Source organism: Lolium perenne, chromosome 5 (assembly GCF_019359855.2).
Source record: "Lolium perenne isolate Kyuss_39 chromosome 5, Kyuss_2.0, whole genome shotgun sequence".
NCBI classification, from domain to species: Eukaryota; Viridiplantae; Streptophyta; class Magnoliopsida; order Poales; family Poaceae; genus Lolium; species Lolium perenne.
This window is the reverse complement of record NC_067248.2, coordinates 6,703,066-6,721,218: the sequence shown is the minus strand read 5'-3', so window position 1 is coordinate 6,721,218 and position 18,153 is coordinate 6,703,066. Positions and strand designations below refer to the sequence as shown.

Here is an 18,153-nt window from a genome sequence, read left to right as displayed (position 1 = left end):
GACGATCTGGTTATGACTTTTCTCTCGCGCCGGGTGCTGCCCCTTCAGCGCCGCGCTCACATAATCTGCCAGATGCAAGGCCGGATGGATCCTACCCGGATCACCACCCACCAGCTGAGCGCCTCTGACTTGGTCCTTAAGGCCAAGCAGATCTGCCAAAACTCTTTGAGGCCCAGCGGAAAATATGGGCTAGCTCCTTATAGCCGCAACAACTCTCCTCCGCGCCAAGTAAGGCCTCGGGATCTCCGGAAGATCTTGTACCGGAATACTTATGGTTTATCTTTCTCATACTGATTTGTTTTGTGTTGCAGAACTTCCGCCGGATCCGCAAGGAGGAGCAAGCTTCCTACGCCCCCAACCGGCGCTTCCAGGATGATTGCGATCCGGACCCTTATCTGAAGGGGAAACACACGATGGGCCCGACGTACGCCAAGCACCCCGGTAACTTCCCAACTTCTTATCCGGCACACTTGACGAATATCGTTCACTGGTTTCCTTACAAACTTTTTCTCTGTAGGTCTGCGCCCTGCCGGGGCAAACCCTGAGGTGGTGGAACATGCTGTTCCGGTGTCTGCGGAGGTTGGCCAGGAGTTCCTGGATAACTTGGCCTCCCGGGGCCGCAAGAACAAAACTCCGGCCTCTGAGGCCGGCCCCAGCGAAGATCCCCCCACCAAGCGCTCCAAGAAGGACGACAGCAGCAAGCCTTATACCAAGAAGCGCCGGTACAAGATGCTGGTCGCTACTGGGTAAGCTTCCGGTTTTTCATACTCCTTATCTTTTGCTTGAGGTTTTCCTTGTCCCATGGCTTTTTCTAACTTTTCTTTTCCCTTCTCTTTCTCAGCCCTGCGCTGAGCCTTACCAGGAGCGCCCCTGGCATGAGGCCGGAAGCCTCCGCGGATGCCGCTAGGACTTCTCCTCCTCAAGCAAGTCCGGTACCATCTGGTGCCGGCAAATCTCCAGCCTCCTCTCGGGGAGGCAATACAAGTGCGGGGCGCGCGGCCCCTGAAACTTCTCATCACCGCGCAGAGGAGGATTTCTTTTCCCCTCCAGAACCTGAAGACACCGGCGCCAGCAACATCGACGCCGGTAGCGAAGATACCGGGCGGGCGGAACCTCTGGTTCCTCCCGTTCCCAAGAAGAAGAATAAGAAGGCCACTGCCTCCCCCTCCAAGACCGTGCCGGAACCTTCTGCGCCGACAACCTCGTCAGCGGCTAAGGAAACGCCGGAAGCTCCTTTGCCAGCAAAGGGCGCACCATCACCTCCTCCGGCAGCTCCAACCGGCAAATCAGCTGCCGCCAAGCCAACCCGCCCGGAAGGCACCAAGCTCACCGTTCAGCAACTTGCTGCGGTGGTCACAGCGGCGACTTCCCCCTCTTCCGGCTCGCAGTCACTAGTACTGCACGCCGGCCGCGCCGCTGTTGCGGCCAGTGAGACGGCTTCAGCTCAGCTGGGCCGGATTACTGAGCTCAAGCGCGGCGAGGTCAACCTGGGCCCGCTGCTGGGGTACGTTGAGAAGTGGAACCAGGCGGACTTGTCTCCAGCGACCCGCGGCCTGGGCAAGGACAAGCTTCCGGTCGCCGACCCTTCTGGCCCGCGGAGCACGGCGCAGCACCTGAGCCGGCTTAAACGCGCCGTCAAGGAGTTCGACACCGCGTGGCACGATGCCAGCGGCAACGTGGTGGTAAGTTGCACAAACCTCAAACTTCTTTAAATGTATGCCGGTTTTCAATCTTCCAGTTAATATGTATATCCTCCCAGTCCCCGAGTTTCGGGTTGAGAACGCAGTTCTTAGCGCGAAACTTTCTTGGAAACAAAAACCGGCATAGCCAGTCCCCGAGTTTCGGGTTGAGTACGCAGTTCTTAGCGCGAAACTTGCTTGAAACAAAACGCCGTCATAGCCTTACCGGAATCTTTTAACTTGAACAGGGGACCTTGGACACCCGGAAGCAACTCTTTGAGGAGCTTCTGTGGGAACATCGGTTCCTTTCCGAAGCCCACAGCAAGTGCCAAGGTTAGTTTTTCTGCCTCCAGCTTCTTTTGTACCGGTTGCCTCTTTCAATTTATATTCACAAGTTCTTTGCACAGCAGCGCTTCCGGAAGCCTCCTTTGAGGACCTCTCTGCCCAGCTCTCCACGCTCAAAGGTACCGTTTTCTTTTTCGTTTGTCTTGCCTCTCTTGAATCTACCGGTTTCTTTCTGTTAATCGTTTCTTCTTCCGGATTACAGCTGAAAAGGAGCAGCTCGTCGTCGAGCACCGCAAGGCCCTGGACGCTCAGGAGAAAATCTCCGCTGAGCTGAAGGACCAGCTCATGGAGGCTGAACTCCGGCATTCGCGGGAGCTCAAGGAGGCCCAGGCTGCTGCTGAGGCCAAGTTGGATGAGTCTCTGAAGGAGTTTACCAACGCCAGCGCGGTGCTGCAGACGGAGCTGGAGGAGGAGACCCGGGCGCGGAAAGAGGCGCAAGACCGGATCGCCACCCTCACCACGGATCAGGCTGAATATGACCGGTTGGTCATGCAGGCCGATGCCCTGGCCTTCAGTAAGCCGTTCTTCTTTTCTCTTTCGCATATAAGCTTATATTTTCCGGCACCATGTCCTTATACCGGTTACCTTTTTCTTCTTTTTCCTTCCTACTAGAGCTTTTCCCGGACTCCCAGGGCTTTGCGCACAAGAAGGTAGCGGAGCGTAGGGCTGCACAAGCCTTCAGCAATCCGGATGCGCCCTGGGACGCTTACGACCACCTTGTGGCGCTGTCCGCCCGTATCTCTCACATGAGAGCTGTGGACCGGCACCTGGTTGATCTACCGGAGAGGGCCATGCAAATTTTCAAAGTACTGGGGCATGGGGAAGCAATTCCGGCAAACTTGACGCTTCTGTCGGATCGCCTGGAGGGTGCTTGCCGGAGGTTCCGCGAGTGGAAGTGCTCAGCGGTCCGTGCCGGAGCAGATGCGGCGCTACACGTTTCCTGTTCTTGGTACGAAGAGCTGGATCTGGACGCCCTCCACAGCCTTCGCGGCGATGCACCTACCGATACAGATCCCACCTTAACCGCCAACCGCCAGGACCGCGCGTACCGGGTGGCCCAGTTCGCCAGCACCAGCACCTTCATCCCTCCTCCTGCCGACATCAGGGACGAAGTCACTGACGACGAGGAAGAAGGTTCCGGCGAGGATGAGGAGGAAGATGCTGAAGAAGGCGCTGCCCCTCCAGAGCAAGCTCCGGAAGCTCCTGAAGCTGGCCCTCAGCCTCCAGTTGCCTGAACATTCTCATCATGTGTTTGTCATACCTGTTATCTCGAAACAATGTCTGTTAAATTCTACCCCGGTATGCCGGGGTACTTGATGTAAGATAATACTCTGTGAAGTTCTTTTGGTTGTGTTACAACTCATCATGCCGGTATCCTCTATACCGGTAACTTATTAAGTTACGTTTGTATGCTACCTTAGCAATTTGCCTTTATTGTTTGCTTTGATCTTGCACTGTGAAGATTCCGGAATTGTTTCCGCATCCAATCTGATGCACACTTGGTTCTTTTGCTTTGGCTCTGCCTACCTCTCTGGGTTTTTTGGTGTAAGAGTTCCAAAGTTCTTTTGCCAAGCAAGCATTTTCTTGAATTTAAAGAAACAAGTCGAAATTTTCACAAAAAACCGGTATAACCGGGGTTAGTTAAACTTTCTTCGGATTGTTTGTTCTGACCCTCTCTTTGCGTGTTTCACGTGCTTGGATCCTTCCGGTTTATCTTGCTTGCCATGAAGCCGGGTTTCGGACAGCAGCAAAGTCGAAGACTCCGGTAGGTTTAGCACGCTACTATGCCGGCAAAAGAAGATGTCCAACAATCAAACCAGTATACTGAAAAAATAAACATATTGCATGCAATTTCGGTAGAGGCAGTCCCCGAGATTCATTCGAGGTGCCAGCACTTCTTATTCATAGCAAATAAGGTACAAAAAAGAACTCCTTATAGCACATCTTCAGGAATAGAAAGGACGCAGCAAAGCTATGTTCCATGGGTGCTTGGTCTCCTCTCCTGACCTGTCCGCTTGCAGTTTTGAATGGGCCAACCATGTCAAGGCACCAAACAGCGAATGGCCAAGTTAACGGTATAGTTTTCAGACCGGATGCTGGGGTATGGTTTTGCTTGGTGTACCTCTAGCACCCGTTGCATTTTCGTACCAGATCCTCAGCATTTTCCAGTGCAGTGGGCCAGTAGAACCCATGCCGGAACACTTTCGCCACCAGCGCCCTTGATGAGGCATGATGCCCACATTCTCCTTGGTGGATCTCTTCCAGCATCTCTTTTCCCTCTTCCGGTTCCACACATCTTTGAAGGACACCTGTGACACTTCTTTTGTACACCTCGCCGTTGATGATGGTATAGGCCTTGGACCTCCTCTGGATCCTTCTTGACTCAGTTTCGTCAACCGGCAGGGTGCCGTTGATTAGGAATTCCTTAATAGGTTCAACCCAAGTTGGTGCTTCTCGAACCAGAAACACCGGCACGTCTACTTCCATACTGTCCACCAGCATAGCTTCTTCCGGCTTGGACCCCGCAGTCCCCGGGTTTGCCGGAACAGTCCCCGGGTTTCCTTCGTCAATGTCCATAGGCACAACGTGTGACTCCGGTACAAAGATTGATTCAGACTCCGGACTTGGTTTGATCGATGGCGCCCTTAGGTGCGCCAAGGCTATTCCAGGAGGAATTTCCTGCCTGGAGGAGCCCAACTTAGAGAGCGTATCCGCGGCTTCATTTTCCGCCCGCGGTACATGATGAAATTCACAGCCCTCGAAGAATCCGGCAATCTTTTGCACATGAAACCGGTATGAGGCCATGTTGGCATCTTTTGCATCCCAATCTCCGGAACATTTTTGCACCACAAGATCTGAGTCACCGTAGCAAATGATCCGGTGTGCACCGATTTCTTTTGCGACCTTAAGCCCATGGATCAGAGCCTCATACTCAGCGACATTGTTTGATGCCCTGAAGTGCACTTGCAGAACATACCGGAGGTGATCTCCCTTAGGTGAAGTAAGAACTACACCGGCACCTAGACCCTCTTTGAGCTTGGATCCGTCAAAGTGCATCTTCCAGTATTCTATTTTGTGTTCCGGCGGTTTGTATTGCCTTTCCGCCCAATCGACCAGGAAGTCAGCCAAAGCTTGCGACTTAACGGCATCTCTTCTTTCGTATACCGGTACATACGGCGATAGCTGAATTGCCCATTTGGCAATCCTGCCGCTAGCATCCTTGTTACACATGATATCTGAAATGGGTGCCTCACTCACCACCTTCATGGGGTGTTCTTCAAAGTAGTGCTTGAGTTTTGTGGCGGCCATGAACACGCCATAGGTCATTTTCTGGAAGTGAGGGTAGTTTTGTTTTGAGAGGGAGAGCACCTCGCTCAGGTAGTATACCGGCCTTTGCATGGTTTTTCCTTCCTCTTCTCTTTCCACCACAACCACAACACTCACGACCCTGTTCGTCGCTGCTATGTACAACAGCATGGGCTCCCTTTCCAAAGGCGACGCCAATACCGGTGCAGTTGCTAGCATTGTTTTTAGCTCCTTAAATGCCGCGTCTGCCTGAGGGGTCCAGACGAAAGTATCGGATTTTTTCATCAAAGCATAGAGCGGCAGAGCCTTTTCTCCCAACCTGCTTATGAACCGGCTTAGCGATGCCAAGCTTCCGGTAAACTTTTGCACATCTTTGAGATCCTGTGGTATAGTCATTCTTTCGATGGCCCGGATTTTTACCGGATTAACTTCTATTCCGCGGCTTGACACGAGAAAACCAAGCAGTTTGCCGGCAGGAACACCGAAAGTGCATTTTGCCGGATTGAGTTTCATCCGGAACCTCCTCAAGTTTCCAAATATTTGCCTCAGATCGTCGATCAAGGTTTCTTTCACCTTAGTTTTTATCACGACATCGTCCACATAGACTTGCACATTTTTTCCAATTTGATCAAACAAACATTTTTGCATACAGCGCTGGTACGTTGCACCAGCGTTGCGCAAACCGAAAGGCATAGTGACATAGCAATAAGCCCCGTGCGGGGTAATGAACGCAGTTTTTATTTGATCTTCCTTTTTCAGAGGAATTTGATGGAAACCGGAATAAGCATCCAGAAAAGACAACAACTCACAACCAGCGGTAGAATCGATCACCTGATCAATTCGCGGTAAAGGGAATGGATCTTTTGGGCACGCCTTGTTCAGGTTGGTGTAGTCGATGCACATGCGCCACGCCTTTGGAGCTTTGGGGTCGTCCTCTTTTTTCTTCTCAACCAGCACCGGATTAGCTAGCCATTCGGTATGCAATACCTCCACGATGAAACCGGCAACCAGTAACTTTGTTACCTCTTCTCCAATGATTTTCCTCCTGTCTTCAGCGAACCGGCGTAAAGGCTGCCGTACCGGCTTTGCATCCTTCCGGACATTCAGAGAGTGCTCAGCCAACTCCCTCGGGACACCTACCAAGTCATCGGTAGACCAGGCAAAGATATTCCGATTCTCACGGAGGAAGTTGACGAGCGCGCTTTCCTATGCGTCACTCAGGCCAGCACCGATACGAACGGTACGCTCAGGGTATGCCGGGTCCAGCACGATGTCTTTTGTCTCCTTGGTTGGCTTAAATGCCGGTGTACCCAAGTTGCCACTCATTGCCGCTAAGCTCAACTGTGAGGACTGAGCCAGCGCCACTGCGGTTTGTATCCTTCTTTTTTCCTCTGCAATCACCAGCGATTCTGCCAGGTTTGATCCGGCGGAAGCGGTTTCCAGCGAGACCTTATAGTTTCCCACCACAGTCAAGGGTCCACGAGGTGCCGGCATCTTCATCTTGAGATACGCCGTATGAGTTGAGGCCATGAACGCCGCCAATGCCGGTCTCCCCAGCAGTGCATGGTAAGGACTATCTAGGTCCACGACCTCGAACAGAAGGTTTTCGACCCGGCAATTATCACGTCCTCCAAACGACACATCCACCCGGACCTTTCCCATGGGCGAACAGGACAATCCCGGAACGATTCCGTGGAAAGTTGTGTGAGTTGGTTGCAGCATGTTTTCTGTTATCCCAAAGGCATGCCAAACCGGATGGTTTGAGCCATCGAGATACCGGTTTAATGTTCTTGCCGGAAGCCTAGAAGGAATCCGGGAGAGCAAGGCTAAGCCGGTATCCCCAAAGGGGTATGCCGGGACCCGGTATAAAAGATACCGGAAAGGAGAGCCTGTCGGCAGGGCTGGTCAAAGATTCTCTTCAGAGCAAGAAGACAAGGATGAGCTACGCCAAGTAACTTTATTCAGAGCCCTGGCGCCAAAGAGAGAGGTGACGGAGAAAGAAGCCGGGGGACGTCAGCTTCTATGATAAAAGAAGGCCCCGGTGTCATCTATGATTAAAGTAGCTTTGTACAAGAGCAGATTAAAGTAGCTTTGTACAGTAACTCTGTAAAGTAGTTTGTCCAGTCAAAGATGCCATTAGGGTTTCTTGCAGTGTAAGCCACCCTCTCCCCTATATAAGGAGAGGGGGCAGCCCATCTTCACGGGCAAGTATGTACGCGTGTATGTAGGAAGGCAGAGCCTGTAACTTGTGTGAATCTATGAACATGGTGATCTAGAGGGAGTTCTTCCTTGTGTCTTTCTTCTTCAACTTCTGGCCTTGGCCAAGTTCTTGAGGAAACCATCCGGAATCTCTTCCCACCTGATCGCAAACCCTCCCCCGAATCCTCTTGCGTCCATTCGGCCCCAATCTAAGCCATCCTATGGCATCTGCTCGTTCACCACGACGACAGTTGGCGCCCACCGTGGGGCCTGAAGTGGCGCTTGATGGAGTTCACATTCGGGCGGGCGTTCTCGAGATCTCCGGCGAACGTACGGTGTCCGCGTTGGTGCAGAACATCTACGCCATGGACTTCATCAACGACAACGCGGGCTGCTTCGCCAACGGCGGCGTCTTCCCCAAGAACGGCCGCATCATCGAGTTCGGCAGCCATCGCGTCTACTTCGGCACCGTCCCCGTGCGCCAGCGCCTCTCGCCGGTGCTGGTGGCACCGGACCCGCCAAGATGGCTCTGTGCTGGCCGCGCCGCCGGCAGCGTCGAGGTAATGATGACCGGTGTGGCTGGTGCAGGAAAGGAGGTTGCGGCTGAAGGTGCCGGTCGCGCGGTTTCGACCCGTGCGGCTAAGCCACCGCTGGAGCGCGGCGCAGGCGCAGCGGGAGCATCATCCGCGCCACCGGAGACACCGCTCCAGGCGGCGATGAACGTCCTCGCCACCCCCATCGCGCAGAACATCGATCCGGCAGCGGCTCAGGCGGAGCTGGAGGCGCAGCGCCAGAAGATGCTAGAAAGCGGCAAGGACATCGTCAGGGCGCAGCGCGAGCTGAACCTAACCGTACGTGAGTATAACGCTGCCCATGGCTTTGCTTCTGTTAGCGCGCATGCTGCTAGGATGCCGGAAAACCGGCTAAAAGCTCGCAACCTAGATCAAGATTTGCGCAAAGAGATTCTTACCGGCAAGAGCGCCTCTGCATCTGTTAGCATCGTGGAAAAGCCTAAGTATAGCAGCCCGGATAAAACTATAAAAGCTGCTAAGGCATTTGTAGAGCTGTGCGAGTCGCTTTCCGGAGAGGCTTTGGTAAAGCAGCAAGAGCGTGTTAGAGAGCTGCTGGAAACCATTGAGCAGCAAAATGCTGAGCAGCTGGCTAAGCTGAACAAGGCAGCGGCCTCAAAATCCGCGCGTTCAACAAAGAATGCCGGTAGCAAATCCCATGGGCAGGCTTCGTCCCCCCATCCGGATAGAAGGAGAGAAAAAGAAGTGAATGCGCAGCAGATGACTGTGTACGATCCGGTTCTTGCCGGAAAGCAACAAGCCGGGCAACACGATGCCGGTAGAAAAAGCCAAGGGGCAGAGCGAGGCTATGCCAGAGGCTATGCCGGAAACAATCATGCCGGTAGATATGAGACCGGGCAAAACTATCGAGCTGCAAGGGCAGCGTACGAGGAGGAGGAAATAGATCCCCCAAGGTATCGGCAGGCAAGGGCCGCGGTACCGGAATGTCACGATGAAGCCGATTCCACGAAACCGGCAGCATACCGGAACCCATTGGGAGAACGCCTGGGAGAGAGATACTTATCGGAACGGGATGCGAGGCACCGTCTGGATAGAGTATACTTGTCAGAAATGATCGAGGAGGAAGGTCCTCCAGGTCCAAAGTGTTTTGGCCCAAGGATCATGAAAGAAAAACCACCAGTTCGCAACTTTATGTTGCCCCGTGACACAAAGACGTATGACGGCACCACGAAGCCGGAAGATTGGCTCGCGGATTACGTGACCGCGGTATACGTTGCAGGCGGTGGAGGAACCGTAGCAGGAGGAGGAAACCGGCGTTGGGCCGTGAGGATCATACCATCGTTTTTGGTTGGACCGGCAAGAATCTGGCTAAACAACTTGCCGGCAGGAAGCATAAATGGCTGGCTGGATTTTGAGGAGGCCTTTGTGAGCAATTTCAGCAGCACCTATCAGAGGCCAAACAGGCCGCAGCAACTTGCTCTGTGCGTGCAGCGCCCGAACGAAACAGACCGGGATTATCTAGCCCGGTGGAACACCACAAGGAACTCCTGTGAGGGGGTGATCGAGGCACAAGCCATTGCTTGGTTTAGCAGTGGATGCAGAAGAGGTTCACCGTTGTGGCAAAAGTTGCAGCGCAACATGCCGACAACGTTGGCAGAGATGATACGTGTGGCGGATAGCTATGCGTTGGGAGACCCAACGCAACCGGCAGTGCAACCGGAGCCGGAACAGCCGCGCCACGAACAACACCGGGACAACCGGAATAACAAAAGAAGGGAAGATTTTCCGGATCGAAGGTACGGTCCGCAGCAAGTTGCTGCTGTGCAGGAAAACTTTGAGGCCAGCGACAGCCAGAGGCAAAAAACCGGATCGCAGCCATGGGCGGGTCCTAAGAAACAATGGGTGGAAAAGAAACCCTGGGTCCAGAAGAAGAACTGGCAAGAACCCGCGAAATACACCATGGAAGCTGCCATGGATCAACCTTGCCGGTGGCACACGCCGAATCCGGCACATCCGTCAAACCATCTGACGAAGGATTGTACCTGGACCAAGTACTTGATGCAAAAAGGAACAGTGAAAGATGCGCGGCCACCGCAAGACATGCCGCGGCAGCAACAACAGCTACCGCCACCACCACCACTTACCGGGGCAAACGCCTTACCGGTGCAGCCAAACCGGCAGCAGTACCAGCAAGTTAACCGGGTGGAGCAAAATGATAACCAGCCACCTCCACCGGCACCTTTAGGCCGGAATGTTTACGAAGATCCGCATCTGTGCTGTGTTGTCTTTGTCACTGAGCCAACAGACCGGCAAAGTGTACACCGGCGCTCCATGGAGGTCAATGCTGTGATGCCGGCAGTTCCCAAGTACATGATGTGGTCCAATCAGGAAATTACCTGGTCATCCAAGGATCACCCAAAGATCATGCCGAATCCGGGTGGATATGCTCTTGTTGTGGACCCGATCATGAAAGGGCCGCAAACTCGAGTGAAGTTCAGCAAGGTGCTGATAGACAATGGCAGTAGCATCAACATCATGTACAAGCACACCATGCAAACGCTGGGCATAACAGAAAACATGCTTCAGCCAACGCGCACAACGTTCCATGGGATCGTCCCTGGCTTGTCCTGTGCCCCGATAGGAAAAGTTCGGGTGGACGTGGCATTTGGAGGACGTGACAATTGCCGGGTGGAAAATCTGGAGTTTGAGGTGGTGGATCTGGACAGTCCCTACCATGCATTGCTGGGGAGACCGGCGTTGGCTGCTTTCATGGCCACCACTCATACGGCTTACCTCAAGATGAAGATGCCGGCACCTCGTGGGCCATTGACTGTGGTGGGAAACTATAAGATCTCACCGAAATCGCATCTGCCGGATCAAACCTAGCGAGAATCGCTGGTGATCGCGGAGGAAAAGAAAAGAATGCAGACAGCTGTTGCGCTGGCTCAATCCTCACAAATGAGTTTGGCGGCAATGAGTGAAAACATGGGCACACCGGCATTCAAGCCAACCAATGAAACAAAGAACATTGTGCTGGATCCGGCTTACCCAGAGCGCACCGTTCGTATCGGCGCCGGCCTTGATCAAGCATAGGAAAGCGCGCTCGTCAGCTTCCTCCGTGAGAATCGGAATATCTTTGCCTGGTCAATCGATGATTTGGTAGGTGTTCCGAGGGAGCTGGCTGAGCACTCTCTAAACGTCCGGAAAGATGCCAAGCCGGTGCGGCAGCCACTGCGTCGGTTCGCTGAAGACAGAAGAAAGATCATAGGAGAAGAAGTAACCAAGCTGCTTGTTGCCGGATTCATTGTGGAGGTCACGCACACAGAGTGGCTGGCCAATCCGGTAATGGTTGAAAAGAAGAAAGATGAGAACCTGGAGGCAAAAGCTCCGAAGGTGTGGCGCATGTGCATCGACTACACCAACCTGAACAAGGCTTGCCCAAGAGATCCTTTTCCTTTGCCGCGAATCGATCAAGTGATTGATTCAACTGCTGGGTGTGAGTTGTTGTCCTTCCTGGATGCCTATTCCGGTTTCCACCAAATTCCCTTAAAAAAGGAAGATCAAATAAAAACTGCGTTCATTACCCCGCACGGGGCTTATTGCTATGTCACTATGCCTTTTGGGTTGCGCAACGCTGGTGCAACGTACCAGCGCTGTATGCAAAAATGCTTGTTTGATCAAATTGGAAAAAATGTGCAAGTCTATGTGGATGACATCGTGATAAAAACTAAGGTAAAAAACACTTTAATCGATGACATCCGGCAAACATTCGATAACCTAAGGCGGTTCCGGATGAAACTCAATCCGGCAAAATGTACCTTTGGTGTCCCCGCCGGCAAGCTGCTCGGTTTCCTGGTTTCAAGCCGGGGCATAGAGGTTAATCCGGTAAAGATCCGGGCGATAGAAAGAATGGCTATCCCTCGAGAGTTAAAAGATGTGCAAAAGTTTACCGGAAGCTTGGCATCGCTGAGCCGGTTTGTAAGCAGGTTGGGAGAAAAAGCTCTGCCACTCTATGCTCTCATGAAGAAATCTGACACGTTCGTCTGGACCCCTCAGGCAGACGCAGCGTTTAAGGAGCTAAAAACGATGCTAGCCACAGCACCCGTACTGGCTTCACCTCTAGAAAGGGAGCCTATGCTGTTATACATAGCAGCAACAAACCGGGTTGTGAGTGTAGTGGTTGTGGTTGAAAGAGAAGAGGAAGTAAAACCGTCCAGAGGCCGGTATACTACTTGAGCGAGGTGCTCTCCCTCTCAAAACAAAACTACCCTCACTTCCAGAAAATGACTTATGGCGTGTACATGGCCGCCACAAAACTCAAGCACTACTTTGAGGAACACCCCATGAAGGTGGTGAGTGAAGCACCAATTTCCGACATCATGTGCAACAAAGATGCCAGCGGCCGGATTGCAAAATGGGCGATCCAGATATCACCGTACGTGCCGGTATATGAAAGAAGAGATGCCATAAAATCACAGGCTTTGGCTGATTTCCTTGTTGATTGGGCGGAGATGCAATACAAACCGCCAGATCAGAGGATAGAATACTGGAAGATGCACTTTGATGGATCTAAGCTCAAGGAAGGTCTAGGTGCCGGTGTGGTGCTTACTTCACCAAAAGGAGACCACCTCCGGTATGTTTTGCAAGTACATTTCAGGGCATCGAACAATGTCGCTGAATATGAAGCTTTGATCCATGGGCTTAAGGTCGCAAAAGAAATCGGTGCACACCGGATCATTTGCTATGGCGATTCAGACCTTGTGGTACAGCAGTGCTCAGGAGATTGGGATGCAAAAGACGCCAACATGGCCTCGTACCGGTTTCACGTGCAAAAGATTGCCGGATTCTTCGAAGGATGTGAGTTTCACCATGTGCCGCGAGCAGAAAATGAAGCCGCGGATGCTTTGTCCAAGTTGGGCTCATCTAGGCAAGAAATTCCTCCCGGAATAGCTTTGGCTCACCTAAGAGTGCCATCGATCAAGCCGAGCCCGGAATCAGAATCAATTTTTGTACCAGAGTCACACGTAGTACCCATGGATATCGATGAAGGGAACCCAGGGACTGCTCCGGCAAGCTCGGGGACTGCTCCGGTAGGCTCGGGGACTGCTGTACCCATACCGGAAGAAACGATGCTGGTAGATAGCATGGAGATAGATGCACCGGTGTTTTTGGTTCGAGAAATACCATCATGGGTTAAACCTATTAAGGAATTCCTGATCAGCGGCACCTTGCCGGCTGACGAAAATGAATCAAGGAGGATACAAAGAAGGTCCAAAGCTTACACATTCATCAATGGTGAGGTGTACAAGAGAAGCGTTACCGGTGTCCTTCAAAGATGTGTGGAACCGGAGGAAGGAAAAGAAATGCTTGAGGAAATTCACCAAGGAGAATGTGGGCATCATGCTTCATCAAGGGCTTTGGTAGCAAAAGTATTCCGGCATGGGTTCTATTGGCCCACTGCTTTGGAGGACGCTGAGGATTTGGTAAGAAAATGCAACGGCTGCCAGAGGTACGCCAAGCAAAACCATACCCCAGCATCCGGTTTAAAGACAATACCGCTAACATGGCCATTCGCTGTTTGGTGCCTTGACATGGTTGGACCATTCAAAACTGCAAGAAGCAGCATGACTCACATCTTGGTCATGGTGGATAAGTTCACCAAGTGGCTGGAAGTAAAACCTATCGCAAAGTGTGATGGGCATACAGCTGTGAAATTCTTGAAAGATGTCATTTTGCGGTATGGATACCCGCACAGCATCATCAATGATAACGGAAACAACTTTGATCAAGGTGAGTTCAAAAGGTTCTGTGAAGAAAAGAACATCCGGTTGGATTTATGCTCAGTGGCACATCCACAGGGCAATGGCCAAGTAGAAAGAATGAATGCCTTGGTGCTTTCCGGTATCAAGCCTAGACTCATTGATGCGGTGGAAAAGTCACCGGGATGTTGGCTCGATGAGCTACCATCAGTACTGTGGAGTATAAGAACAACTCCAAACCGGTCTACCGGATACACTCCCTTCTTCATGGTTTATGGAGCAGAAGCGGTGATACCAACCGATATCATCCATGATTCACCAAGGGTACAGCTCTATACTGAGCAAGAGGTCAAAGAGGCCAGAGAAAACGATGTGGACTTGCTAGAAGAAGCAAGAGAGCTGGCTTTGGCAAGAACAGCCATTTACCAGCAAAACCTAAGACGCTATCATAACCGGAAGGTTAACCCAAGAGTTTTCCGGGAAGGAGATCTTGTACTTCGCCTGGTGCAGCGCACTGAAGGCCGGCATAAGCTTTTGCCACCGTGGGAAGGTCCCTTCATTGTAAGCAAGGTGCTTCACAATGATGCATACTACTTGATAGATGCACAGGAATGGAAGAAAGGAAAGGCGGACAGGTCCGGCGAGGAGAGCAAGCGTCCATGGAACGTAGCTCTGTTGCGTCCTTTCTACTCTTGAAGTGGTGGTGTAAGAAGTTCCTTTTTGTACCTTATATGCTATGAATAAAAGATGCCGGAACCTTGAGTGAATCTCGGGGACTACCCCAACTTAAGTTGCATGTAACTTGTCTATTTTTTCAGTTTACCGGTTGCTTATTGAATGTTTTTTTCTTTCCGGTTTAGTAGTGTGCTAAATCCTACCGGAGTCTTCGACTATGCTGCTGTCCGCAAACCGGCTTCATGGCAAGCAAGATAAACCGGTAGGGGATAAGCACATGAACTGCGAAAAGGGAGAGCAGGAAAGAACAATCTGAAAAATTTAACTAACCCCGGTTAAACCGGTTTTTTGCAAAATTTCAAAGTTATTTCTAAGTTCAAGAAGATGCTTGTTTGGTGAAAGAACCTTGTGCTCATACGCCAAAGAACGCCCAGAGAAGGCAGGCAGAGCCAAGGCAAAAGAACCAAGTATGCATCAAATTGGATGCGGAAGCAATTGAGAAATCTTTGCAGTGCAGGATAAAAGCGGAACCAAAAGCAAAATATGCTAAGGCAAACTCATAAGTACTTAGCTACCGGTATAACTTACCGGCAGGAAATGTTGTAGCACAACCACAGGCAAACTTAAGTTTTACATCATAAGCCCCGGCATTCCGGGGCAGAATTTAACAGATATTGTCTTAAAGCAACAGGACCAACAGATATAATGAGCAAACACTTCAAAGGAAATCATCATGCAGCAGGGGCTTCCGGAGGAGCATCGCCGGCACCAGCATCGCCCAGGACCTCTTCTTCGGCTTCACCCTCCTCCTCGTCGAGATAATCCGTGACGCCAGGAGGGGGAGGGATGAAGGTGCGCATGTCGGCATACTCCGCGATGCGGTACGCGCGATCCTGCCGCTTGGCGGAGAGGATCGGGTCCAGATCCGTTCTGCGCCTTCGCGCACGCCGGTAAGGGCGTCAGGATTGAGCTCCGGGTACCAGGAGCAGGCGACGCGGAGGGCGGAGTCCGCTCCAGCGCGGGCAGCAGAGCACTGCCACTCGCGGATCCTCCTGCCGGCACCTTTCAGGCGGTCGTTGATGAGGGAGAAGGTGTCCGGCACCTCCTCGCCAGGCCATAAAGTCCTGTATAGCTGGGTAGCTACATCAGGGATGTCCGAAAGATTGCGGTCTATGCAGCGCATATGGGACACCCGCGCGTTAAGCGCGACCAGATGGTCCTTGGGCGTCCATGGCACGGTAAGATCCGCTTGGCCTTTGTCCTTGCGCTGCGCGTCGACCTTCTTGACGGCATACCTCTGCGAGTCCGGAAAGAGGCCTGTGCAAAGAAAGAAAAAGCTTAAGGAAAAGAGTCCGGAAGAAAAAGAGACCGGAAGAAAAAGAGACCGGAAGAAAAAGAGACCGGAAGAAAAAGAGACCGGAAGAAAAAGAGACCGGAGAGAAAAGAATCCGGAAGAAGAGAGACCGGACGGAAAGATAGCGGAAACAAAAATGGGGTCGAAGGAAAAAAGGCTCGTATGCAGTAGTCAAAGTGTAAAAGAAAACAACTTACGGAGGGCAAGTGTGTCGGTCTGCAGGATCAGCTGATCGCACTCCTTGTGCCCCTCCTCCAGCCGCGCGGCCTTCTCCTCGGCACCCTTCCGGGCCTTGGTCATCTCCTCCAGCTCTGCCCGCAACACCACAGTGGCATTGCAGGCATTCTCCAGAGCCTCGTCCAACTTGGCCGCTGCAGTCACTTCAGCGGCCTTGAGGGCCTTGGCGTGGTCAAGCCCCAGCTGAATCAACTGAGACTTGAGCTCCTGGTAGCTGGTCTTGAGGGCGTTTAGCTCCTCCTGGTGCTGCCGGCTGAGCTCATCCTTCTCCCATGTAACCGGAAAAATGAGTGTTAGCAAGGCTACACTAGTAAAACTGAAAAGAAACCAAGTTCAAAGGAGAAAGGAAAAAATAGTACGTTGGGCCGTGGCGAGCTGCTCCTTGAGAGCATCGATGGAAGCTTCCGGGATCACTGTTGAACAGAAATTGTAAATATCACAAGGAAAAGAGGTTTCCGGTAGCAAAGATGCCGGTGAAACGAAAAACTTACCTTGGCACTTGTCATGTGCCTCAGCGAGCTCCCGGTGCTCCCATAAAAGCTCCTCGAAGAGGGCCTTCCGAGTGTCAGCGGTGACCTGTTCAAGAAAAAGAAGAAATAAGGTAAAATTTTGTGCTAAGAACCAAGTTCTTAACCCGAAACTCGGGGACTGGCAGTGCCGGTTTTGCGCATTTCTAAGGTAAATTATGTGTTAAGAAGAAGATGTTTAACCCGAAACTCGGGGACTGGCAGTGCCGGTTTTGCGCTAAAAACTTAAGTTAAGTTTTGCGCTAAGAGCTGCGCTCTCACCACAAAACTCGGGGACTGGGAAGATAGACAAGAGAGAAACCGGCATGAAACTAAGGAAAAGATAAAGCAGAACCGGAAACGAAGAAACCGGCAAAGGTTGAAAGTTAATAGAACATACCGTCAGATTGTTCGTGGAATCGTACCACGCGCTGTCAAGCTCTTTTACGGCAGCCCGGAGCCGCATGAAGTGCTCCTCAGAACACCGATCCCCGACAGGATCAGGTGCCGGCAGCCGATCCTTGCCCATGCCGCGGGTCGCCGGAGTGATGTCCGCGGCGTTCCACTTTTGGGCATACGGCAGGAGGTGCCCCAGGTCCCGGCCTTGGCGCTGGAACTCCGTAATGCGGCCGAGGAGGCCGGTGGCCTTCATGCTGGCGCTTTTGGCAGCCTTGGAGACGTGCAGCACCAAGGGCTGCTGGCCGCCCGAAGGGGCGCTGGAGGCCGTCGCCTTCCCCTTGATGAGCTTGGAGGGCTTGGGCGGCGGCGCGGTAGAAGAGGCCCCGGAAGTCTTAGCCGGCGGCGCGCCAGGAGCGGCCTTGGAGGGCTGGGCGCGAGGAGCCTCAGGCGGAGGCATGAGGATGGTGCGTGGAGAAGGGGGAGCGCTAGGAGCGTCACCCGTCTTGGAGCCTTCCGGCGCGGAAGATTCCGGCGCGGAGGTTGTCTTTTCGAGGACGGGAGGAGCAAAAGGCTCCGCCCGCCCGGCAGCTTCTTCTTCTCCGGCGCCGGTGTTGCTGGCGCCGGTGTCTTGGTGTTCCGGGAGGAAGGAAAGATCCTCCTCCGTGCGGTGATCTGACAGTGAAGGGGCCGCACGCCCCGAATTTGTTGTGCCCCCCGAAAGGGAGGCAGAGGTGTTGCCGGCACCAGATGGTGCCGGGCTTGAACGAGGAGGAGGGGTTGAGGTCCTTGCGGATCCCTCAGAGCCCGATGGCCTTGGGCCAAGCTTGAGAGCGGGGCTGAGAAAAAGAAAAAAGACAAGTGGTTGAGAAGAAGCAACCGGAAAAAGAACTTAGCAAAATAGGAGGCAAGCCGGAAAAAGAAATTACCCGGAAGAGGTGGGCATCGCTTTGCGCCCGTAGCGGCGCACGCCCACTTCTTTCTCCCCACGGGCTCCGTCCGGAAGCGCTTGGAGGGAGGAGCATGGCTGGAGCCGGCGGTAGATGCCGGCTGCTTGTTCTTACGGCCCTGGGCCATGAGTTTGTCCACAAACTCAGTGCCGGCCTCGGCGCGCAGGGGCGGCACGCGCTCGTGGATCTGTGAGTTGGATATGGCTAAGAAGCAATT

The 18,153-nt window shown here is 52.8% G+C and overlaps 1 protein-coding gene across 1 annotated transcript; it reads right to left on the bottom strand.

The window, feature by feature from the left end:
• Nucleotides 1-6,135: 6,135 nt before the first annotated feature.
• Nucleotides 6,136-17,932, bottom strand: LOC139831392 (uncharacterized). The gene is made up of 4 exons (XM_071820656.1): nucleotides 17,916-17,932; nucleotides 16,045-16,400; nucleotides 15,430-15,810; nucleotides 6,136-6,161 (listed from the first exon to the last, which is right to left on the bottom strand). Exons 1-4 carry the CDS (start codon nucleotides 17,930-17,932, stop codon nucleotides 6,136-6,138), a joined length of 780 nt encoding a protein of 259 aa, XP_071676757.1.
• Between the last annotated feature and the right edge of the window lie 221 nt (nucleotides 17,933-18,153).

Excerpts from the sequence above, each read along its gene's own strand:
- LOC139831392 (XM_071820656.1), bottom strand. Across the intron at positions 15,811-16,044 it reads GACCGACACACTTGCCCTCC|GCCTCTTTCCGGACTCGCAG; the intron begins GTAAGTTGTTTT and ends TTCTTTGCACAG. Across the intron at positions 6,162-15,429 it reads CCTTACCGGCGTGCGCGAAG|GTGATCGATTCTACCGCTGG; the intron begins GCGCAGAACGGA and ends CGAATTGATCAG.